At 47.9% G+C, this 25,178-nt stretch overlaps 1 protein-coding gene across 2 annotated transcripts in view; it reads right to left on the bottom strand.

Annotated features, from left to right (window-relative positions):
* The window catches only part of ABR (ABR activator of RhoGEF and GTPase), a 174,574-nt gene extending 153,364 nt beyond the window's left edge, over positions 1-21,210 (bottom strand). Inside the window, exon 1 of one of the 2 annotated variants that reach the window (XM_028109312.2) lies at positions 20,033-21,210. In XM_028109312.2, coding sequence (XP_027965113.1) covers positions 20,033-21,080 — 1,048 coding nt within the window. In that variant the 5' untranslated portion in view covers positions 21,081-21,210. The remainder of the gene's footprint in view (positions 1-20,032) is intronic. The other variant, XM_028109311.2, reaches the window with a different exon arrangement.
* Positions 21,211-25,178: the final 3,968 nt, after the last annotated feature.

Genomic DNA, 25,178 nt, shown 5'->3' with positions numbered 1-25,178 from the left:
ATGGAAAGCGGAGTCTCAAAAATATATCTGTACTCCAAGTTTGTAGCAGCATTATTCAGGATAGCTAAAATGTGGAAGCAACTCAAGTGTCCATCGATGGATGAATGGATAAGCAAAACGTGGTATAGACATACAGTGAAATATTATTCAGCCTTTAAAAAGAAGGAAATTCTGGGTGCCTGGGTGGCTCAGTCATTGGGCGTCTGCCTTTGGCTCAGGTCATGATCCCAGGGTCCTGGGATTGAGCCCCGCATCGAGATCCCTGCTCGGCGGGAAGCCTGCTTCTCCCTCTCCCACTCCCCCTGCTTGTGTTCCCTCTCTCATTGTATCTTTATCTGTCAAATAAATAAATAAAATCTTAAAAAAAAAAAAGAAGGAAATTCTGGGGCGCCTGGGTAGCTCAGTTGGTTAAGCGTCTGACTTTGGCTCAGGTCATGGTCCCCGGGTCCTGGGATCCAGCCCCACGTCGGGCTCCCTGCTCAGTGGGGAGTCTGCTTGTCCCCCTGCCCCTAGTGTTCTCTCTCTCTCTCTCAAATAAATAAAAAAATCTTCTAAAAAAATTAAAATAAAATAAAAAGAAGGAAATCCTGTCATGCTACAGCATGAATGAAACTTGAGGACATCATGCTAAGTGAAATAAGCCAGTCACAAAAAGACAAACACTGTGTAATTCCAGTTACATGAGGTACTTACAGAGTAATCACATTCACAAAGACAGAAAGAATGGTGGTTGCCAGAGGCAGTGGGGAAGTGGGGGTTGGGGAGCTATTGTTTTATGGGTATAGTTTCAGTTTTGCAAGATGAAAAGAGTTATGGAGATGATGGTGATGATGGTTGTATAGCATTATAAATGTATTTAATACCACGGAACTGTACACTTAAAAAACTTTATGTGTATTACACTGCAATAAAAATTTTTGAAAAAAAAGGGGATGTAGGGGTGCCTGGGTGGCTCAGTCAGTTAAGTGTCTGCCTTCAGCTCAGGTCATGATCCCAGGGTCCTGGGATCGAGCCCTGCATCGGGCTCCCTGCTCGGTGGGAAGCCTGCTTCTCCCTCTCCCACTCCCCCTGCTTGTGTTCCCTCTCTCGCTGTGTCTCTCTCTGTCAAATAAATAAATAAAATCTTTTAAAAAAAGGGGGGGATGTAATGTAATAGCCTCACCCTGTTTCCCATATTTGATGGCAATTATAATAAAATTTCCTTTTTGATAAACTGTAAAAGTGCACATTAGGGGCACCTGGCTGGCTCAGTCAGTGGAGTGATCGACTCTTGATCTCAGGGTTGTGGGTTCAAGCCCCACGCTGGGTGTAGAAATTACTTAAAAATAAAATCTCTTAAAAAAAAAGTAAAAGAAAGTGCACATGAAAAACAGTATAATAGTAACAACAACAACAACAACAAAACCCTAGACATTGACCACTACCTCACATCAAGCACTTAGCAAAGCCTGCTTAACTTCAGGGTGCTGGGCTGGCTGCCACAAATCCCCAGGACTGGCTAAAAATATACATTCCAGGTTGTGCCCAGATCCACTGGGATTCCACTTCAGTGGGCCTGGGCACCAGGAATCTGTCTTTTTACAGTGCTCCTGCAAAAGACTCTGACTTGCAGTCAGTTCCTTACCTAGATTATTCTAGAAGTAGAAGAAGAAGAATTTAGTAACTTCCTCAATCATTCTTTCAGGCTAGTCAGTACACATTTGTCAAACACTTAAGACACATAAGGCTCAATGGCAGATGCTAGGAAAACAGAGGGTAAGTAAGAATATGAGTTATTATTCATTGAGTGCTCACTATGCATCAGGCTGAGTACGTACCATGGATTATTTCATTTAACTCTTTTTTTTTTAAGATTTTCTTTATTTATTTGAGAGAGAGAGTACATGAGCAAGGAGAAGGGCGTGAAAGGGTGAGGGGCAGAGGGAGAGGGACAAGCAGGTTTCCTGCTGAGCTACTGATCCCAGGACCCTGAGATCATGACCTGAGCTGAAGTCACACGCTTAACCCACTGAGCCACCCAGGCGTCCCACTTCATTTAATTCTTAACAACATTCCAGGAGGTATATGCTATTAACACAACCATTTTACAGATGAGAAAATTGAGGCACAGAGAGGTTAAATAACTTTTTAAAGTCCTCACAGCTAGTAGTAAAAAATGTGGCTCCTGGGTCTGCACTCTTGACCACCATAAGCCAGTCCCTACTTCCAGCAAGCCTTGTGAAGTGGGGGGTAACATAGAAATTACCATAATAAGAGGCAGAATGAAACAAATGTGAAATTGAGACACAAAGACAAGTGCGGGGAGAGGAGCCATAGCCGGCATGACAGGTTTGGACTCAAGAGGTTTTTTCTACCCTTTTGCCAATCAGCTAAAGTAGTGTGAAATTCCCCAGCAAATCCTTGAATGGAGCCATAAAGAATCAGTAAGAGTCAACTCATCTGACCACAAGCAGAGATCCAGAGTTTGTTCTAACACACATCCTTCTTTGAGGTATGACACTAAACAAGCTCTATCTAGCCCAGAGACCAAGGAAGAGAGCTGGCTATTTCCACCTCTCAGTTTCTAAAACCCCTTGCTTTTATAATGTGTTCAGGGTGTGAGTCAGGTCAGCCTGGGAAGCGGTCAGACAAAAAACTGCCGATTTTCTTTCCATTCTGTGACTACGACTGATTCACCTCAAGACTGATTGGCAGGGACAGAGAAAGCTGTCAGTCAATCTGGGAGCCAGGGAGCAAACTAATTAAGTCTGAATGAAGGTCACTGAGGTCACTGTTCTAGGTCATAAAAGTTCTGTGCTGGCTTCTCAGAGATTGTCTGCCAATTGCGGCAAAGACGCTGTCTTAACCCCACAGTGATCTCACTTCTTCAAAGATGTGACAGGCCCTGTGGTTCCAAAGAAACAAACTGGTTAAAAGAAGGCAGTGTGTGGCAATTTCTATTTCGAAGCAATGTGAAGTGCTGTATAGGACATCTTTTTGTTTCTTTTTTCCTTAATCCTAAAGATTAGCTTTTAAAGGGTCCCTCCTAAAAATATACTCTGGCTTTCATCAATTTTTAAAATTTATGATATATACATATGATTGTATTATACATACATATACCTCCCTCCACAAGTAACTACTGTAACAAGCTTAAATTACCTACTTTAACCCAACTTAAAAGAAGAAAAGAGATTTAATATTTGAATATCAAAATTCTGATTGTAAATGTCTTTTTTCCTCTAAGTTGGCTGCTCTCTCAATGAATATATAAGCACGATGACTAAGTTGCATGTCTCTCCAAATAAGTAACTCAGATGAAATGTGATTTACTGCCCAAATCTAATTTTGATAACCTAAATCAATGCTCTTATGGTATATAGGAATTTGAAGCATGAAATTAAAAATGAAAAGGTTGGGGGCGCCTGGGTGGCTCAGTCGTTAAGTGTCTGCCTTCGGCTCAGGTCATGATCTCAGGGTCCTGGGATTGAGCCCCGCATCGGGCTCCCTGCTCCGCAGGAAGCCTGCTTCTCTCTCTCCCACTCCCTCTGCTTGTGTTCCCTCTCTCGCCGTGTCTCTCTCTGTCAAATAAGTAAATAAAATCTTAAAATAAATAAATAAATAAAAATAAAAAGGTTGTTTCCCTCCTTGTTCCCGCAGTAAACCAGACAAAAAACAAAAACAAGGCAGTCACCCCCCATGAGCTAAAAGTAGCAACAAGGAAATAAGCCCGGGGAGATGTTGATTTGGGGCATCTTTACTATGACTGTGGTGGTAAAGGCAGCTGAGGGTCCACCAAAGATTCCCGCCCCAGCCCCCTTCCCAGAGCACGGCTGTCGCAGGGAAGCAGCTGCCTGTTAGGTGCCACACTTGCCAGGACCCCTGAGTCTAAGAGGGGACACAGGCCTTGTCTCTGCCAATGCAATGCCAGCGAAAGAAATGGGTATCACTTCTGGGTTAAGAAGAGTTAAGAAGCACGTGTGTCTTCCCTCTCTTGTTTGCCCAGTACCCTCTGGAAGCTGAAAACTACCAGGACCTAGAGGAGGGCCCATACACAAGAGCCCGGGAGACTGTGTTCTAAGTGGACCACAGGAAGCAAACCTGCGCGTCAGGAACGCCTGCATCCACTGTCACGGGAACCAGAAGAAACTTCAGCTGTTAAACCACTGACATGCTGGAGTTGGTTTGTTACACAGGGTAGCACTATTCTCATGGCTTACTCCAAGGTGCTGAGATTAGGGGCTGGAGGAGGGAGGAAAGACTTATTAGTGAGTGAAGACGCACACTAGGAAAGAACATTTTCTTCTTCCATGGAAAACTCTTAACACAGGGACTGTAATCTCAGATGCCGAAAACACTAGGCCAGTAGCTATCAACACCTAAGCAGCGCTTATGATGTGACAGGCAGCTCTAAGCACTTACACTAACTCACTCGGTTCTCACCCATTTATTGGGTAAGCTATTAATATAACCCCCGTTTTGCAGATGAAGAAACCGGGGCCCACAGGAGTTAAGTAATTTGCTTAAGGTTATACAGCTTGTACGTGGCAGAGGCAGGAGGCCAGGCAGGCAGCCCAGCTCCAGAGTCTTGCTTGTTTGCTACACGATACACACACCCCTCACAATGTGAGCAGAAAACAGGACCAGACGAGAGCTGAGGCGATTAGCAAAATCATGCCCGGTCTGAAGGGGTCAGCTGTCCAGCACGACCTGATGATTTCCACAGGTACCCAAGATCTTCCCATCTTTCAAGAAAAGCCGGAAATCCAGATTTTTATGGAAAGTTCTGGATTTCAAATTGTTTCCCTTTTGTTTTAACCTTCTGCAGCCCCAACAAAGTGCCTGGGCAGACCGCATGTGGCCCAGGGCCGGGCCACCTGCTGCCCTGGTTCTCAGGGTGGTTGTCTCCCAGGGCTGTGCCGTCTCCTGCCTGCCCAAAGGCCCTGGGGAGTTCTGAGTCTGGCAGCCAGAAGGGGAGTCAGCTCTGCAAACAGCAGATCCTTCAGGCCCATGGATATGAATAATTAATTTCTGTTTTCTCACTGCCGGCCCACAAAGGTTACCAACGAGCCCAGCATTCAAGGAAGCAGCTCCGTCCCCTTCTGAGACAATGAGGACAGGCATGGAAGATCCTGGGGGTATTCAGGGAGCCCCATAATGAAGTCCGGAGTGGCAGCCGGGGCTCAAAGGGAGCCCGCGGCTAGCGGCCAGGGCCTGTGTGCATGCTCCCTGCCTGGCTGCCTTGGTAGGGCCATCAGAGCGTCCGAGGCTCATTAGAGACAGACACTCTGGCTTTCACTGCTATCAGCGGGAGGGGGCTCTGAATTCCTCAAGATGCTTTATAATGAAACAAAAAGGCGCAATTATGCAGCCAAACTGAAGACAAGGCAGCTGCATACAAAGCAGGGCTTTCTCCATAATAGGACCAACCTCAGCGAGACAGTGCAGAGGCCTCACCTTCCTCCCCCGGGCTGCAGCTGTGAAGCATCCATAATTGGATGCTCCACTGCTCCAGCTCTTGGATTATTCAAACTGCAGGATTTCCCGAAGCCTTGGGTTTCAGTTAAGGATATGCCCAGGCAACAAGAGGAGCCACATACCATTTTTCACCCTTACTATTTCAGCAATACGTATGGCCAAACCAGTAATAACTGTGATGATAATAGTAAAATTAACCAGCACACATTGTATACTGTCAGGTGCTTTTCTAAGGGCTTTATATATTAAGTTATTTAATCTTTACACCAACCTAATTTGATATTGATATCATGTTATTATCACTCTGTCTACAGATATGGAAACTGAGGCACAAAAAAATTAACAGTGAAGTGGCAGAGCTGGGCTTTGAACCCAGGCAATGTGGTCCTAGATAGTATGCTCTTGACCATCATACCAGTGGCTGTTTGCGTTTACGCAGAGCTTACTGGATGCCAGGCGCTGTGCCACATATTTTCTGTACATTATTTCATTTAGTCTTTACAACACCAGGTGAGGTATAATCATCTCCATTGTACAGAATAGAAAATAGGTTTATAGAAGGGTGAAGTGACTTGGTTAAGGGCACAAATAACAAGTGGCCTACATACTAGATCCAAACCCAGATTTCTCTGATTCAAAGCCAGGCTCTTAACTATTACTTGGTCCAGAGTACCAGTTCATCTAACTTACTGGCTCATAACGGTTAGGCCTGGAAAACCTCTAGTCTAATCACCTTTTTTTTACAGGTGAGGAGGTGTAGCCTAGAGAGATTAAGAGTTAGTAGTAGAGGGGCACCTGGCTGGCTTGGTTGGTAGAGCATGAGACTCTTGATCTCGGGGTTGTGAGTTGGGGCCCCATGGGGGGTTATAGCGTTCACTTAAAAAAAAAAGAGGGGCGCTTGAAGTGGCACAGTTGGTTAAGCATCTGCCTTCAACTCAGGTCATGATCCCAGGGTCCTGGGATGGAGCCCCATGTTGGGCTCCCTGCTCAGCGGGGAGTCTGCTTCTCCCTCTGCCTCTCCCCTGCTCATGCTCTCTCTCTCTCTCTCAAATAAATAAATAAAATCCTAAAAAGAAAAAAAAAAGAGTTAGTGGTGGGTTGTACTCGAGTAACTTTGGCCCCAGAAAGAGCTGGGTTCCAATCCTAGCTCTGTCCTTTATTAGCTGTGTGATTGGGCAAGTGACTCAATGTTTCTAGACTTATTAGTAGAGAATGGGAATAATAATACTCAGTTTCATGGGCGATAAGGTATGTGTGCAATATATATTCTAATAAACACTCAGCATGGCAAAACCATTTCATTATAGTCAGGTGGTCCCCAAATTACAGATGGATAATTTCAAACTTCTGCTTACAAATCTGCATTTGAAATAATGTGTAAGTGGTGAGTAGGTGGCCAGTATTGGACCCCAAAGTCTAATTAACAAAGACCTTGAAAAAGTGCACTGCACTTCTGAAACTTTTCTGAGCAGCACCCCCATTGTGCAAAATCCCCAAGGAAATCACATTTATCAGAGATCTCAGCACTCAGATGTTTAGGCCTTCTACCCTCACAAATAAAGTGAATATACTACCAGATCAATGACATTGTGGACAAGACAGGTTTCCATGGTTTTTAATTCTAGTATCCTTTTCATGATGTTAGTGATTTCATGATTTTGCACCTGGAACAGTGGACCATGCTGTGATGGCATGTTTGGTCCTCTGGCACAAACATCAAGATTGGTGATGTACATTTGGTTTCATTTTGGGATTCCTATTTTTGGTTGCCCAGGCTGGTTATTTATCAGGATATGCTCATGTGACCAGCACCCAATAATAGTCTCAAACCCTAAGACTCAAACAGACTCCCTACAGACTCCCTACAAACTCCCTACAAGCTACTCCCCACTCATTGGGAGTAGATATTCCACCTATGTCGTTGAGTTTGCTTTTAGAGAGAGGGCACTCCCACACGGCCTCAGGCAAGGAAAGACATCAAAGTCTATGCTGGATCTCTCTTGGGTCTGTCCATACATATATTTTTCTTTTTTTTTTTTTTAAGATTTTTTATTTATTTATTTGACAGAGAGAGACACAGCGAGAGAGGGAACACAAGCAGCGGGAGTGGGAGAAGGAGAAGCAGGCTTCCCGCCAAGCAGGGAGCCCGATGCGGGGCTCGATCCCAGGACCCCGGGACCATGACCTGAGCCGAAGGCAGACGCCTAACGACTGAGCCACCCAGGTGCCCCATACATATATTTTCTTGCTGCTCTTGTTCTGTATCCTCTGTAAAAAAAATCTTAGCCATGAGTATAATCTTCTATTGAGTCTTATAAATTCTTCTAGCAAATCACTGAATAAAACAATGGTGAAACAATTTAGCCATTTCTAACATTGTTTTTCACATTTTTGAGACCCACCCTCTGATATATACCCACAAACAGCTATGGCTACCCCTTGGTCTTAGTGACCAACTCAGAGGTTTGTTTTGTTTTGTTTTAATACAGGTTCAGGGTGGAGCCTGAGATCCTGCATTTCTTTCTTCTTTTTTTAAATAGGCTCCATGCCCAATGTGGGGCTTGAATTCATGACCCTGACATTAAAAGTCACATGCTCTACTGACTGGGCCAGCCAGGTGCCCCAGGAGCTTAGAGGTTTTGAGGAAAATACTTTGATTTCTGAAGCTCCAAAGAGCCATTCTTCTTTATGAATGTAAGTCAGATATTTGTATCAGTCAGGACAAACTAGGTAATGCTGTAGTAACAAAGAGCACCAAACATTTCAGTGGCTTACAATGACAGTGGTTTATTTTTCACTCAGTACATGTCCACTGAAGATTGACTGGGAGTTCTGCTCTGTACTGCCCTCCCTCTAGGACCCAGGCTGACTGAACAGTCACCATCTGTACATTCCAGTAGCAAAGGGAAAAGAGGTCTCATACCAGCATTAAATGCTCTGGGGCAGAAGCTGCACACATCACTTCCATTCAAACTCACTGGTTAGAACTAAGCAACGGTCTCTACCCAATTTCAAGGGAACCAGGAATGTAATCTTACCTACCATGCTCCTGGAAAGCAAGAGGGAATCAAAATATTTAGTTTACAGTCCTAACGACTAGCACAGGTCTCCATTAGTCAGGTTTGGAGTATTATCTTTCTCTTGTATTGTCCACCTTCAGGAAACAACACCCTCCCATAGCAGATTCTGAACTGGTAGGCAGGCAGACAGGGTAGTAAGCTAGAAATGCACATGTCAAAATCTCCTCTGGCATAACATAATAAAAAAATAAAATAAAATAAAAAATAAAAATAAAATAAAATGTTAAAAAAAAATCTCCTCGGGGGCATATGAAGTTTGAAAATGGCTTCAGGAAGAAAAACCACAGCCCTTGAGAATAATGGTTCTAGAATGTGTCTTATCAGCTGGTCCTACTGGCCCCCCAAAAAAGAGGAGAAGGGGGAAGAAGAGATAAAGATAAAAGCAAAGAAGGGGTGCCTGGGTGGCTCAGTAGGTTAAGAGTCTGACTCTTGATTTTGGTTCAGGTTGTGATATGAGGGTCATGAGATGGAGCCCTGCTTCTTGGGGCTCAGCACTCAGTGGGGAGTCGGCTTGAGATTCTCTCCCTCTCCCTCTGCCCCTCCCCCCAACTTGCACACATTCTCTCTCTCAAAATAAATAAATAAATCTAAAAGCAAACAAGAGGAAGAGGAGGAGAAAAAAGTAAAACGTCTTTAAATGCTGAGAGACCCCAACAGTCTGCCCAGTCTGTCCAAATCCCACAAAATTCTTGAAAAGACACAGTCATTCTTTTATTTGTTTAACAAATACACCAGGGCCCCTGGGTGGCTCTGCCTTCGGTTCAGGTCATGATCCCAACGGGGAGTCTGCTTCTCTCTCTCTGCCCCTCCCCCCACTCGTTCTCTCTTCTCTCTCTCTCAAATAAATAAAATCTTTAAAACAAACAAACAAACAAAAAGCCTCCAAATACAATACACCAGCATTGTGCTAGGGGCAGGGAGACTAGAATTTTAAAAAGTAGTCCTTTTCTAACACACGGAAGCTTTAAGGGTTTAGAATCCCGTGGGGGCAGACAAAGAGGCAAACGTTTTTAAACCGTATTATAATTGCTCAAATGAGCAAATGTACAAAGTGCAAGGAAGAACTGTGTGACCAACATTGGGCTGGTTTTCCAAAAGCCAATCAGTCTCCTCTCCTTAATGATCTTTACACAGAGGCTGAAGAGCCGACATCCCTGGTCCCCCCAGCCCTCCCTTCAGCTAATGATGGCCCTGTGATGTTGGCCAATAGCATGAAAGCAGCAGTTGCTGGGTAGGGCTTGAGGGAAAGCTTTTTAAAGGGACATCCAGTATGATCACTACAGTCCTCTGCACCCTACTCCCTCTCTGAAACATGAGCACACATCTGGTGATGCAGCAGATTTTTTTTAACCCTGAGGCAACAGGCAAGAGGACAAACACCTTTCTGCTACGTAATGGGGAAATCTGGGGTCCTGACTACACTGCTAAGCCAGTCCAGAAAGCCTACCTCTGGAGTTCTTAGGACTGGAGGAAGACAAATCCTTCTCTGGTCAAGTCATTGCATTAGTTTCTATTGCCATTAACAAATTATCACAAGTTTTGCGGCTTAAAAAATACCAATGTATTATCTATAGGGGAGAAGTCTGACAGGGTCCGACACTGGGCTAAAATCAAGGTGCTGGCAGGGCTGGGTTCCTTTCCAGAGGCTCTAGAAGGTAATTAGTTCCCTTTCCTTTTCCAGCTTCTAGAGGCTGCTCATACTGCTTGGCTCAAGGCCCCCTTCCTTCCTCTTCAAAGCTAGCAACAGTGGGTTGAGTCCTTAGCACATTGCATCACTCTGACCTCTTCTACCTCCTTCTTCCATTTTTAAGACCTTCATTACTACATTGGGCCCACCTGGGTAATCCAGAATTATTTCCCCATGTCAAGGTCCTTAATGTTTTTTTTTTTTTCGGAGCCAGACAGAGCGTGCCCGAATGGTGGGAGGGGCAGAGGGAGAGAGAGAATCTCAAGCAGACTCAATGCTAAGTGCGGATGTGGGGCTCAATCATATGACCCTGAGATCATGACCTGAGCTGAAATCAACAGTCAGACACTTAACCAAGTGAGCCACTCCAGGGCCTCTCAAGGTCCTTAATTTGATCACATCTGCAAAGTTTCTTTTGCCCTGTAAGGTAACATACTCATAGGTTCCAGGGATTGGGACCTAAACATATTTGGGGGCCATTATTCTGCATACCACAGTCATTATGGCAGTTTTCTCTTATCTGCAGCCAAGTGCATGCCTAACTGACATCCAGCTCTCAGGTCTACCGAGGAAAGCAGGGGAGGCTTTACGGATGAAGTAGCCTCCTAGCTGAGACCTGAGGGATGCACAGTCATTTGTCCTATGGGCAAATACGGAAAGGGCATTCCAGGGAAAGGGTGTAGCACACAGAGGGGAACAAGTATGCAAGGTATGTTTGGAAACTACAAGCAGTTCAGTATTGCTAGAGCGTCAAGCGTCTGACTGTATGGGGTGGGGGAGGGTGAAGATGAGGGTGGACCGCATCACAAATGGCTGGGTACATTTGCATCTAAGAAGCTCCGATTTTACTTTGTAGGTGGCAGAGAGTCATTGAAGAATGTAAGCAGGGGGTGCATAATTAGATTTAGGGGCAAGAGCAATCCTGTTGGCTTTCATGTGGAAGCCATGGGGAGGGGGGCTGGAGGAGACAGGCTGAGGCCAGAGGCAGAACAAGACGGTATTGCACTGGTTTACATCAGGGGCAATGAAATCAAAGTCTAGATATTCATGAACGTTGTTGGAGCACCTCCTATATGTGCTGTGACATTCTGGGGCTACAAAGGCAAATAAGACACAGGTCAGAGCAAGGGCGCCTCTCACCCTGCCAACCACAACCCCAGGGCAGGAATGACGGGTGCTCGTGGAACTCAAGTTGGGGGTGTTCTGCCCCCCTACCCCAAGTCCAGGAAACAGAGACAGGGTGGGGTGCGGCCCGGGGGCGGGGGGAACTCAAAGGGGCACCAGGACCATCGCAATGACGGGAAAGCAACTGAAGAAGCGATGGCCCTTTCCTGCCCCATCTCACCTAAATGTGCCCTGATGTCCCCCCCAAATCGGGCCTAGTTATTTTAAGTCACTGCACGGGGTGAGTTAGAAGAGGAACTGGTGTGGTTACAGGAGAAGCCTAGGACTCAAACACTGCCCCCCCCGCCCCCCCCCACCCCCGCCACAGACGGAAATGGTCAGCATTAGAGACTAGGGATGGTCGCACAACTTTGTGACTTTACTAAAAACTCATGACTTTAAAGGGGTGAGTTATATATGATGTGAATTATCTCCCAATAAAAATAACTAATTTTTTAAACAGGAGAAAAATAACCCCACCCCTGAGCCCTAAGGGAACCTGGGCTTGTGAGGTCACTGATCAGAACCTCAGTTTCCTCCTCTGCCAAATGAGAACAGTGGTAAAGAACAGTAGACTGTTATATGTGATCATATATTATCATATGTGTGATATATTATCATATATGTGATCATATATTCTCACATATATGTGATCATGCAAGTTAAACTCTTAACATAGCGCCTTGCAGGTAGTAGTTGCTAAACATATTCAGGTTCTTCTCCTCTTAAGTGCCAACGAAATTTTTAAAACAATCATTTTTCTCAGCAGCCACAAGATGTGACATAAGCTCTAGGCAAGCTCCCTTCAGACAGCCTCGTCTCAGGCTGACTAGAGAATGGGAAGACAGCGACAGGAACCAAAGCCCACACTCACTGCAGAAAGACTGAAGGTTGAGTCTGCAGCTGTGCGGTGCAGAGATATTGAGCAAGACTCGCGTGGTGTAAATACAGCTACGCAGAGTGGTGGTAAAGAAAATCAGGTGGGCACAGAGATTTCTGCTTATAATTCTAGTTTGGTATACAAACTCGTCCGGTTTCCAAAACAGCCAAGCCTGCCCCCACACCTGGACAAGTCCATGTGGCTATACAGCACAGCCCTGATGTTTGGAGATGACCCATGCCCCATGCTCCTCAAAACCACAATGAGCCAGAAACAAGCCCTACACAACCAGAATTTTCCAGCCTAGTACCGAGGCAGGTGATTTATTTTTTCACCGAACTTCCCATTTGTGATATTCCAAAATCAACCAGGTACTTATCAAGTGCCTGTCCTGTGCCCAGCCCTGTGAAGGATACTGTGAGGGAGGAAAAAAGAGGCATAAGCTGGGGTCCTGCTCTCAAGCAGCCAAGCTAACCTCTGAGTTGGAAAGCAACACTTCACAGTAAACATATAAAAGGCATTGTGCCTTGCACAGAGCAGTGGATCAGTCATCATTTGTTCGTTGGGTCAATGAATTAATAGAGGGCACAATAATAAGACAATTGTGTGAATGTGGGGCTCACTCTAAGAACCACAAGATGGGCTGGAGTAGTTGGAAAAGGCTTGTGCCAGAGGCTGCTAGCTGCCTACTCAATATCAATTCTTCCATTTTTCCTCGTAACAGAGCCCCTATTTTATTTGAGATGGCCGTATGCCCAGATAAAATATTACATTTCCCAGCTTCCCTTGTAGCTAGAGGGTGCTAATGAGATCTAATTGTTAGGAGAGGCTACCAGGAAAGTGCCTTAAAAGGCAGACCAACAGCTGCCACTCACTCATGTGTCCTTCCTCCCTTTCTTCTAATTCTCATCTGAAACATGAGTGTGATGGCTGGATTTCCAGCAGCTATTTTGGACCATGAGGCAACCTTGAGAGAGAAAAGCATGAATACAAAAAAGCCCAAATTCCTGATGATCATGGAGTCACCATACTCTCCCCGGACTGCTTGCTTCTGGCATTCTTTTACTTGAAAGGCAAATAAACCTCTATTTTGCCTAAACTATTTTTGTGGGTTTTGTCATATGCAGCAAACCCATATCTTAACTAACACAAGTTTCCACAGAAAAGCCAGGCTTTAAAGGAAGAGTTGGTTTTGTGACTGGGTGGGCGGGGATGGAAGGGCATCTCAAATGCCAGAAAGAGCAAAGGGAAAGACACTGGCAGGAGTGAGCACTGGCTGAAATCAAGTGGGTAAAGAGTAGGAAATAAAGAGAAGCCAGATGATGGTTTTGTAGATGTCAGGGAAAACAGGGATTGACTGGGGAAGGACCAGGGACCACAAAGCAATAAGAAAGCTTGGGGTGCCTGAGGAGCTCAGTCGGTTGGGCGTCCAACTCTTGGTTCCAGCTCGGGTCATGATCTCGGGGTTGTGAGATGGAGCCCCATGGCATGGCAGGCTCTGTGCCCACCAGGGAGTCTGCTTCTCTCCCTTTCCTGATCCCTCTGCCCCTCCCCACACACACGCTCTCCCTCTTTCTCTCCAAAATAAATAGATAAATCTTTTAAAAAAGAAAGAAAAAAAGGAAGAAAAAAGCTGTCTCCCTCCAAAGGAGCAAAACACCTGTGGACCTGGAGGGAGAATGAAAGGAGAAAAAGAGGCAGAAGAAGAGGCTGGGGGAACTTCATTACATGAGGAGACAGGAGTATGAGCTGTGGCCTGGACTTAGAACAGTAACAACACCATCACGCTTTATTAAATGCTTATGTGCCTGGCCCTGGGCTATGCACTCCCCACACACTTATCTCATTTACGCTTCACGACACGGCTATGACATAGTCCTATCATCACCTGCATCTGGCAGACAAAGAAACTGGGGCTTAGAGAGAGTCAGTAACTTACCCAATGTAAGCCTCACAACCCTGGAAGCTGGCTCCCAACAACTCCATTTGTCAGATGAGGAATGTGTTTGTCCCATTTTTTCAAAGCCAGGAAAACTGGTCAAGATCCTGATTTTCAAACGTAAAGATCCAGAACCAAGTATAGAGTCGATTGCGTTTGTGAATACTCTCTTAACCAGAAGAAAAACAAATAGATGAGGAAGAGAAAAGTTTTGAGTCTTGGTTGTGCTTACTATGTGTAGAGGAGGAAGGACTTGTTCAACAAACCCACCCATACTCCCTGGCTGGCTGGTCCAGGGCCCCTGAGGTGCAGATAGTGCTAAGATTGAGGGAGTGAGGGGAGGGTGGAAGTAAGCACTGAGAAACCGAGCAAACAGCGACACAATGTCACCTCCAGGGATAAATGAATCACAGCCAACCAGCGGCTCATGTGTCTCAGAGAGTGTTTTAGTATCTTTCCACACCAGGGAATGGAAAAAAAAAAAAAATTATCACAGCTAAGGCCGAAAACTCAATACTTTGAATTAAGTTATTCAGATACAACCACTGAACACAAGGAATTCTTCCTGGAGGTAAAATCTCATCAGTCACTCGAGGGAAGGGGGAAGAAACCCATCCGGTTACAAATGATTTAGGTAACATGAGTACCTAATAGGAAGTGCACTGCCCATGCAGATTAGAAATAAAAAAAATCTCCTTTGGGGACGCCTGGGTGGCTCAGTCAGTTAAGCGACTGCCTTCGGCCCGGGTCATGATCCCAGGGTCCTGGGATCGAGTCCCACATCAGGCTCCTTGCTCAGCGGGGAGCCTGCTTCTCCCTCTCTCTCCTTCTGCTTGTGCTCTCTCTGTCAAATAAATAAAATCTTTAAAAAAAAAAAAAATCTCCTTTGGCAGCCTGGCAGAATCTGATGGCAGGGCCTCCCAAGTTCAGAAATCTAGAATTCTAGAGCTGGCTGAGGACAGCACTACATGTTGGAAGTTAAAGAGTGTGATGTTTGTAAGACTGCCCTGAGTTCAAGCTGATTCCATCACGAGCTGTTTGACTCTGGGTACATTTCTTTACCTCTCCTAGCCTCAGCACCTTACCTGTAAGATAGCACTAGTAATTTCCACCCCCTGAGATGGCTAGGAGGCTAAAGGAGGTGGCCTACTGTTCCTGTCACCATGACATTGACAGAACTTAGGTCTTCAGAGTTCTCTGCTTCAAATTCTAGGAGAGAAAAGGCCACAGGACAATGGAAAGAGCCTCATCCTGGCTCATGAGCCCAGCCTTGAGGGTCATAAGCATGTGACCTTGAGGTTACTTTTAGGTCTCTGGGGCTCTGTCTGGAGAGGGGCAGAAGTAGACGTACTCTAAGATCTCTTCCTCTTCTAGACTCTTGAATGTCACTAAGATCCAGATGAACAGTCCTTAGTCATTCATTTCAGGATGTACCAAGTTACCTGATAGAAAGCTGTTTCTTTATCTATCCCAGGAGCCAAAGAGTTAGGGAGAACCATAAAGGCAGGTCACCGACTTTTGCAGTCTTGGGCCTTAACACAGACCTGGCATGAAGTAAGACCTTGATAAATTCTCGTTGAGTGGAGCAGATGAATGAACAAAGGAAGGATTTCAAGGGCCAGCCAAAACAGAGAACACTTGCCCTCCACTGAGCAAAGTTTAAGGCAAGAAGAAAATGCTGCCAATTTAAAATACTAATGATATTTATTTTGTCATCCGAACTACAACCAGAATATCTGATGAATCATTTGCCAGTCAAGAGGATGCCTGATGCTGAAAAGCCACCTTTGGGCTTTGCTAGAAGAGTGTACTTTGGTGCAAAAGGAGTATAGATGTGGCACAGGGGAGGCCACAGCCTCCCAAAGAGAGGCAGAAGCCCCGAGAAGGAAATGTCGACCAAACTCTATGGCAGGAGGGGTAAGGAAGCATGTCACCACGAGGCCTCCGCATGTGGACATGAAGTTGTGTCTGCCCAAGAGTGCCCCGCTGAAAGAGGGGAGATCTAAAATACAGCAGGTGGTCTGCTCTCCTGTGAGGCCAAGTCCACCCAGGAGCCCCATGGGTGGGCGGCAGCCCTGAGGGTTGACCCCAGCAGCAGATGGACAGGGGTCTGCTGGGGACTTCAGCAATGAAGCAAATCACAATAATGTACACAGGGGCACCTGGGTGGCTCAGTCGATTAAGTGTCTGCCTTCGGCTCAGGTCATGATCCCAGGGTCCTGGGATCGAGCCCCAAGTTGGACTCCCTGCTCAGTGGAGAGCCTGCTTCTCCCTCTCCCTCTGCTGCTCCTGTTGCTTGTGCTCTCTATCTCTCTTGCGCACTCTCTCTGTCAAATAAAGACATAAAATCTTTAAAAAAAAAGATTAAAAAAAAAAAGAACTGGCATTCTAACTTATACTCAGGGTTGGCTACTATGTGTAGAAACAGATCCAAATGTGTCTTTGGATGGGAATCTACCTTTCGTAAGAGAAAACAGACCTTTTCCAAGGAGGGGAGCATCTCTCCCTCTGGGCCTTTTTATGCAGCTCTCACGTGGCTCTCTCTCTCCTTAAGACCTCGAGACTGAATGGCCCAATAAAACCCAACCTTCAGTTGAGGATCTCTGAATACAAATAATGGGCATGATTGCTAGTGAAGGAAAAACATGAGGGCCAAGCCAGAAAGAGAGCATCATGAGCCAAGACTTGGCCCTGGGTCCTGCCCTGCTCCTGGAAGTTTCTAGAAAGAGCCAAGCTAGGAAAAAAACACATGCCTCATAGAAAACCAAACCACCTGTGATTCGGAATGGCCTGGGAATGAGAATCTTTGAAGCATCAACTCAAAGAAGATGACCTGTAGTCATGGTTAGTTAAGTAGGTACCGTGGGTACCTACTATGTGTCAAGACGTGTTCAAAGCCCTTTAGAGACAAAATCCCATTTATTACTCATATCAACAGTATGATATAAGCAGGGCTTATTAGTCTCATTTTACAGATGAGGAAACCGAGACACAGAAAATTCAAATAACTTCTTCCAAGTTCACATGAGCAGTCTAGCTTCAAAGCCCATAGTCTTTATCAGCATTTTCAAACCTTTTTGTCCAATCCACAGCAAGAAATACATTCTATATCAGGACTCAATATACACTCACACATTTATACATAAATGAAACAAAGTTTTAAAACAGAAAATACTCACCATTACAACGGGCAATTCACTCCCATGTTTTCTCTTCTATTCCATCCTATTAAAAAATATATCACTTGGGCGCATGGTAGCACAGCCGGTTAAGCATCTGCCTTTGGCTTAGGTCACAATCTCAGGGGCCTGGGACTGAGCCCTGCATGGGGCTCCATGCTCAGTAGGGAGTCTACTTCTCCCTCTGCCCCCCCCCCATTGTGCTTTTTCTCTCTCTCTCAAAAATAAATAAATAAAATCTTTAAAAAAATATATCACTCAACAAATATTTATGGAATACCTAATATGTGTTAGACACTGTTCTAGGCTTTGGGGCTATGTCGGTGGATGAAAAAGATAAAAATCCTTGCCCTCTTGGACCTTGCATTTTACTGGATAGAGAGTAGATAAGATCAACATGCAAAATTGTAGCATCTGAAGTGGTAATCTGGTGAGTGCTATGGAGAAAAATAAAGCACGATGGCCCAGAGTGGCTGAGGAAAGCCTCTCGATGCTTTCATTCCCCACTACACTGATTTCAGTGGGCTGTCACCCACCGGGTGAAAAGCCCTGCCCTTAGTCCATCCACTCTAGTGACTCTCTCATCCACTCTTAGTCCATCCACTCTAGTGGCTCTTTCTCCAAGGCCGTGTGCACATGCACACATGTACGTGATTGGGTGCACATGCGTATACGTGTATAGGCATGCGTGTACGTGTGCGCATGCGTGAATGCATGTGCATGTCCGCCCCAGTCACTCCCTCATGGAGGAAGGCAGGGAGGCTTTGGAGGTAGGGCCCCGACAACAGCTGTCGGGGGGGGGGGGGGGGGTTCTATCCACAAGCCAGCCCTGCAGCGGGGTTCCGGAGTGAGGCCTAAAATACAGCCCAGGCACCACTAGCCAAAGCCACAGAAGTGCCAGACATGTGACTGGGCCGGAGCCTTTAATCCAGAGGGATGAGAATCTTTTTATCATTGGTCCACCCAGAGCGGGCACCTTTTGTAATTCGTTAGTCCAGAGGGAATGCTAATTCCTAATCTGCATCAAGATGCTCTTTGCGCTAGAATGCCCTTAGGGAGAGAAGAGACAGCCGCACAGAAATAAAAATAACTCCCTGGGGAAAATCCAGTGCATTGGGCATACCTGAAGGGGTGATTGATGTGGGTCTCCAGGAAGATGGGATTGGAGTCAGCTCTGAAGCTGCTCTGGGCCACTTGTGTAGCTGCCATTCAGTATTTGGAACTTGGCACTAGAGTGAAATCTTCAGACTCTTCCCTTAAGTCAAAGGGGTACACAAAAATGTTACTAGCATGGGCAGCAAAAGCATTACCTATGGGAAAAGCAGCCAATCTCTGCTAATGAATAAGTGTAATTGATCACAACAGATGACTTGATGGACCTTCCAAATGTGCTTTTAGCAAAGTGGACAGTTTTTCATTCAAATGCAAACTCACCCAGATAAGATCTAATAATGGAGATTTTGGAACAATCCCAGCATCAGTGATTACTTTTTTTTTTTTTCTCCTTCACGGAGCAGGAAGGCATCTTAAGTTCCTGATCACGATTTGACCCAGCCAGATATCAATTTATGCTTTCCCTATGACTGAGGAGACTCTGACGATCCCAGGGGCAGCAAAGGAGCAGTCACAGGCCCTCCTCACATCCCTATCTGTCCTTTCCTCCTCAGCCCCATTCCCACTCCCTGACCTATGAGGATTGGGTGGCTGGGAGACATTCAGTTCCATGCAGTCATCCATTTATTCAAGAAATATTTAGTGAGCACTTACTATGTGCAAGGCACCATACTGACTGCCACAAGGGGATTCAAAGATGGCTAGGACCAGGTCCTGTCCTAAAAATAGAGGGCAGATGTCAGGGGAAACAACAAATGACAGAAGCCCCGAGTGGGGCTCTCAACTCACTTCAGCAAGCACTTAATCTTTCTGAGCTTCAGCTTTCTCCTTTGTCATACGAAGATATTGTGCAAGACATGATCTCTGGGCACCAAGCCAGCTTGAAAACTATGACTCTATGCCCTCCCATTCCCACTCAGGCTCCTGGAAGCTGACAGCTCAGGAGCAGCCTTCTAGGAAGGGGGCAGCCAGCAAAGGGAGGGGGCAGTGAGGATTATGTACCTTTCCCTGAGTGACAGGATGTTTCAGTTTGGCCAGAACACAAGATAGAGGCTGGGAAAGATGAGAAAGAAGTTCGGAGAATTCCATGCAAGATTTAAACTTTCACATCAAGGAATCTGGGGGAAATGGGGAGCCACTGTCGTTTGTGCAGAGTAAGGTACTATCCTGTGGTGCAAAGGAATCTGACCGACCTGTGGAAGATGAGTTGGAGGGAGGGAGGGCGGTGATGTTACCATAGTCAGAGCATAAGGGCTGAGGCCCGAAGTGAAAGATTCCTCCCGTGGTGTAGCCCAGCACACCATTCCATCACCCCCTGGCATCGCCATATTGCTTATTTTCATAAACTCGCCCAAGGCGAAATCATGTTGCACTTTTTTTTTTTCCAGTTCTACAAGTGGTTTCAAGGTAAACATAAATTTTATCTCCCTTGGGATTCCCAAGCGCCTGAGGTTAAACATGACCAACAAGGTGTGCCAGGAAGGGGGGCAGAAAGGGGCCAGGAGCCCCCGGGATGAGCGAGGGTGCGCCTACCTGCAGAGAAGCCGTCCTCGTGGTCCGAGCTGTTGTGGCTGCAGTCACTGCCCCTCTCGGGAGAGCTGTGGCTGGGCGAGTCCCGCTCCGGCACCCGCAGGAACCTCTTGCGCCGCCACGGGGGGAGGTGCTCGCGAGCCCCGCGCCGGGGGTGCTCCTCCGCCGCCAGGGGCGAGCTCCGCCCGTCCTTGGCCTCAGCCTCCAGCTGCTCCAGGTCGCGGCTCCGGAGCTGGGGCCGCCAGCCCCCGGGGATCAGGTGCATCCAGCGATGGGGGCTGCCCGCCCGCCCCGGCCTTTCGGCCTCATCGCGGGCCCCGAGCCGGCAGGGGGCCACGAGTAAGTGGCCGAGGACGAATTTCTCGTTCAAATCCACCATCTCGAAGTCGTGGTCACTGCTGTTGCCCCCATCATCTGCGACCGAGGCGTCCGGCTCGCCCTCCTCCGAGCCCCGCCCCGCGCGGGTCCCGGAGGACGACTCCTTTCCCTGGGCGCTGGGGACTGTATCATCGTGGCCGGGGGGCGCGTGGTCCTCCTGGGGCCTGAAGAGGAGGCGAGGCTGCTGCAGCTGCTGGTGGATGGCGGCGGTCAAGGTGCGCACCGCGCCCCCGGCCCCGGCCGGCCGGGGCCAGGTGGGAAGGTCCCGGCACGCGGAGGGAGGAGTCTCGGTCTTCGCGGCCACCCCCGGGGCCGAACGCCAGGGGCCTGGGGGGTCTCCGCCGCCGCCCGCGGCGCCCTCCTTCTCGCGCGGTGGCGGCGCCCGCTCCGGCCCGGCCGGCGCCGGCTCCTCTGCCCAAGCTCCCGGGCTGTCGCCGTCTCCGCCCTCCAAGCGCCCGCAGCCGAGGTCCCGCTTCTCCCCGGCCAGGGCCGCCTGCAGATAGGAGACTTTGAACTTCTCCTCAGCCAACACCTGTTGCAGCCGCTTTAGGTTGAGTTTGCAGCGCTCCAGCTCCCGCTCCATGTCCAGCACCGAATCCAGCCGCATGACTGGTGCCTCCTCCCCGGGGAACTCGGCCTGCCAGTGGCGCTCAAAGTCCTGAGGGTCCCACATGGCGGCCGCCCCTTCGGGCCGCCCGGGCCTGGCTCCGCCGCGCGCCCCGGGCTGGGGTCGCGCCGGGCTTTTCCCGGAAGCCCGCGCTGGCGCAGTCGCCTGCTCTTCACTTCAGCTCCAGAAGAAAATAGAAAAAATAAAAGTTTTTCCCCTTCCGCCCTTGTGCCTTTTTTTTTCCCCCTTCTTCTGGGTTTCGCCTCCCTGACGTAAGCGGCCACCCGCGGCGGAGGCGGGCGTCTGGGGGCCCTGGGCCCGCCCTGGGCCGGACGCGCCGAGCCGGCGGTCTGCACCTCCTGCAGCCCCGCCGGGCGCCTCGCGGGCTGGGGGCTGCGGGCGAGCCGCGGCGGGGGCGGAGCCTCGGTGGCGCCCGGCCGGGACCCCGCTGGCGCGCCCCGGAGCGGCGCCCGCGACGCTCGGAGCGGACCGCTGTAGGCCGGGCTCGCACCTTCCCCGCCGCCTCGGCGGCGCCGCTCCCGCAGCCGCGCGCTGTCCGCGCCGGCTCCCTGCATCCGAGCGCGGGGCCGCGCGGCCGGGGGAGGCGGGAGCCCCGGGGAGGGAGCGCGCGGGGGCGCCCCGGGCTCCCAGCCAAACTCCCGCCGCCCGGCTCTCCGCAGCCTCGTCTGTCCAGAGCTAGCGCGGCGCCTTGGACCGGGAAGGAGAAGGTGGGGGGTAAGGCGAGGTGGCGCGGCTGCGAGGGCAGGTGTCAAAGGGGGAGGTATGCCGACCGGCGGGGTTATCCCTACCCAGGATTTGTTTGAGCGCCTTGAACTAACGTGTCCAAGATCACAGGGCTGTTTAATCCAAAACTGGGGAGTGAACTTTGGTTTTTGCGAGTCCCTTTAAAGCACTCTCTCCAATGCTCCCTTAGAGCTTTTCCAGGGGAGAAAAGGGCAAGGGTGACAGCTCCAAGTGGCTCTGCTAGAGGCCCCTGTGACTTCAAAGCTGAGAGTACTCCTGCCTGACTGAATCAAACCATGGCAGCAGGAGCCTTAGACACCTGGGCATCCAAGAGGGCCCTCCATTCTGCCTCCTCTTTGTGGCCTCACACACTTCCCCTAGGGAGGAATAGAAAGGAGGAGCTGGGGACAGGTGCCTGGGCACTGACGGTGGAGTGGTTAGGGGGCTCCCGCTTCTTTTCCCCTCTGCACGTGGCTGCAGAGCACTTTGCCCTTCCTCTTTCCAGGGTTTCGGGTGAGGCCCCAGTGTCTGCAGAGAGGTCCTGAAAAACTGTCTCGTGGTTGATGCAACAGGGGACCTTATTGGTGATTCACGCTTCCTTCATTTTAAGGATGAGGAAATTGATATTTTAAGAAACTAGTGACTTGGCAGCTGGAAATTCTTCCTGCCCTTTGGGGCTAGAGCTAAGCTCAGCAACCCTTTCCCTCTAGCCACCTGCCACTTGCCTCTCACCTGAACTGTCTGAACAAGCTATCCTGCTCTCACTCTTCAATCCCTTTCAGCCCATCCTTCAAGGCTGGCTATTGCGAAGATACCAGGAAGATATCTTTTAGCCATGAATGAGATAGTGCCATGCTTTTGCTCAAAACCCTCCAGTGGCTCCTCATGACCTACAAGCCGGTGCCTAGACTCTGCATACAGGACGTCCTCCCACACATAGCCCCAGCCCACCTCTCTGCCTTCCTCCTATGCTTTAGAATTATCAACTCGGCTCTGTCCTCAAAGACGCCTCCCTCTTTCCAAGTGACTTTTCTTCCTACTCCCATCCCTACACACAGGCATAATTCCCTGCTGCCTAGGGGATTCCAACGCCTTTAAGACTCAGCTAAGGGGGACGCCTGGGTGGCTCAGTCGGTTAAGCGGCTGCCTTCGGCTCAGGTCATGATCCCGGGGTCCTGGGATCGGATCCCACACCGGGCTCCTTGCTCGGCGGGGAGCCTGCTTCTCCCTCTGCCTGCCTCTCCCCCTGCTTGTGTTCTGTCTCTCTCTCTCTGACAAATAAATAAATCTTAAAAAAAGAAAAAGACTCAGCTAAGGGATTGCCACCTCTGAGAAGACATTTCTGGGTTTGTGCCACCACTGCATCTCCTCCACGTCTTTATCTTTACCCTTTCTCCAATTTATTACAACTATTAGTGATATTTTTTGTTTCCTCTACTTTTAGAGCCCTCAAGGGTAGGGTTTGTGTCTTTTCCACTTTTGTATTCTTGCTGCTTCTTGCAGAGAGTGGTAGAGAGATAACTGAACATTGTTGAATGAAAGAAATGAATGAATGAATGAATGAGCAGGCAGGTGAATGAATCTCCACCTTGTGGCTCCTGCTCAGCTTCTCCAGTTGTGAATCACTCCAGACTAGGAGCAGATGTGCTTCCCACAGAGGCTTCTCAACTCTGGAATTTCCTTCCTGACAAAGTCTGTGTTTACTCATTTTCCCAATATCCTTTCTTCTTTCTCTCTCTCTCTTAAAAAAAAAAAATTGGTGTGCCAGTGGCATGACTCATCATGGTGTTTGTCTTGTGCCAAACTGAAGGAATGGATATGTTTTAAAATACATTAATTGAGTATTCCCCAGTTTGTGTGATTTCTCAGTCCTTCACCTAGTTCCTCAAGCTGTTTTCTTTCCCACCTTAGCTTCATAGTCTCTCCCTACCTCCCCAGAGGCTGCCACAATTTCTTTTGTCTACTGAGAAGGACTGAGGGGCTCCCAATGCCTACTGAGAGCCAGGGCAGGGGTATTCCATCAAATGGAGTCCACAAGCATCTTGGCTTCTGTTAAAATTTCAGAATGGGAGAGAAATGCAGCACAGCAAGGATGGATGACCCCAGTCAACAGCATATTGATTGGAAGATGTTTCTATATGTACATTTAAATACACAAAGGAAAAAAAAACCCTGTAAGTTACTACAAACATCAATTTCTGAATTTGTAAATTCCCTAGGAGGATAGTTTCAACTCTGTGCTTTAATTAAAACAGCAGCATGATTCCCTTTTGGTCCAAGGAAGTTGTTACTAATACCACTAATTTTTTCCACGAGGACCAATATAGCTGGAAATGCCGGCATACATCTTCTGTAAACAGATCCCAGGAGCAACCTTCCTTGTCTTTAGCTGGTGGATAGTTCAACTTTATTACTCGACTTTGGGTCATCATGGGGGCAGGGGTAGAGTGGCTGGCATTTATTGAATCCATACTTCTAGTTGCCATACATCTTTGATCTCATCTAATTCCTCACAACAACCGCATAAAAAAGGTATTATTGTTGCTACTTCAGAAAGAGAGAGAGAGAGAAATAGAAGATCAAAGAGGTTAGAAGTCACACAGCTAGTCTACTGGATTCTAAAGCCCAGTAGATTTGCAAGGGCTTGGTCCAGGTGCATCTGTCATTAGCATTCATTCATTCAGTAAATATCTACGGAGCCCCTGAAGGGGTGTCTGGGTGATGCAGTTCGTTAAGCATCCAACTCTTGGTTTCAGCTTAAGTCATGATCTTGGGTCGTGAGATAGAGCCCAGCATGGGGCTCAGCGTTCAGTGGGGAGTCTGCTTAAGACTCTCTCCTCTCCCTCTGCCCCCTCCCCCACCTACCTCCTCACTCTAAAATAAATAAATAAATAAATCTTTTAAGAACTGTATTTATTGAGCACCTGTTAGGTACCAGGGTCTGGCAAATAAAGTTTAAACTTTGTAACCTGGCATATAAGACTCTTCACAATGGATCCTCTGACCCCCAGCCTACTTTTCCAATCCCATTTCTTGAATTTTTTCTTCCACTGGCTGCACCCATTCAGTCTCTTAATCTGAGTCTCTCTATGAGCAGATACCTTTTGGGTCCCATGCCATCTCCCTTTGGTCCATCTTAGATTTCTGCTGCAGCTGCAGCAGACACTTCCAATGGGCTGCTGTGGTCTCACCTCAAGCACCCCCACCCCTACGATTCTCCCACTTTCTGCCCTGTTATTATTATTTTTTTTTTAAGTCGCAAAGCTCTCAAGGGCATCCCAGATGGAAGCTTCTAAGGGGGACGTTAATATCCCCATGGGCATCCCAGGGACAGTGGAAATGAGAGCTGCTTAATAAATGCCCCAGGCTCCTTCTTTGGAGGGCATTTCTGACTCAGTGGTCCAATAGGAATGAGCCCCA

Source organism: Eumetopias jubatus, unplaced genomic scaffold (assembly GCF_037043125.1).
Source record: "Eumetopias jubatus isolate StellerSeaLion01/CBP00866 unplaced genomic scaffold, mEumJub1_p1.0 scaffold_10, whole genome shotgun sequence".
Lineage (NCBI taxonomy): Eukaryota > Metazoa > Chordata > Mammalia > Carnivora > Otariidae > Eumetopias > Eumetopias jubatus.
The sequence above is the reverse complement of the archived record's forward strand: the minus strand, read 5'-3'. Positions and strand labels throughout refer to the sequence as shown.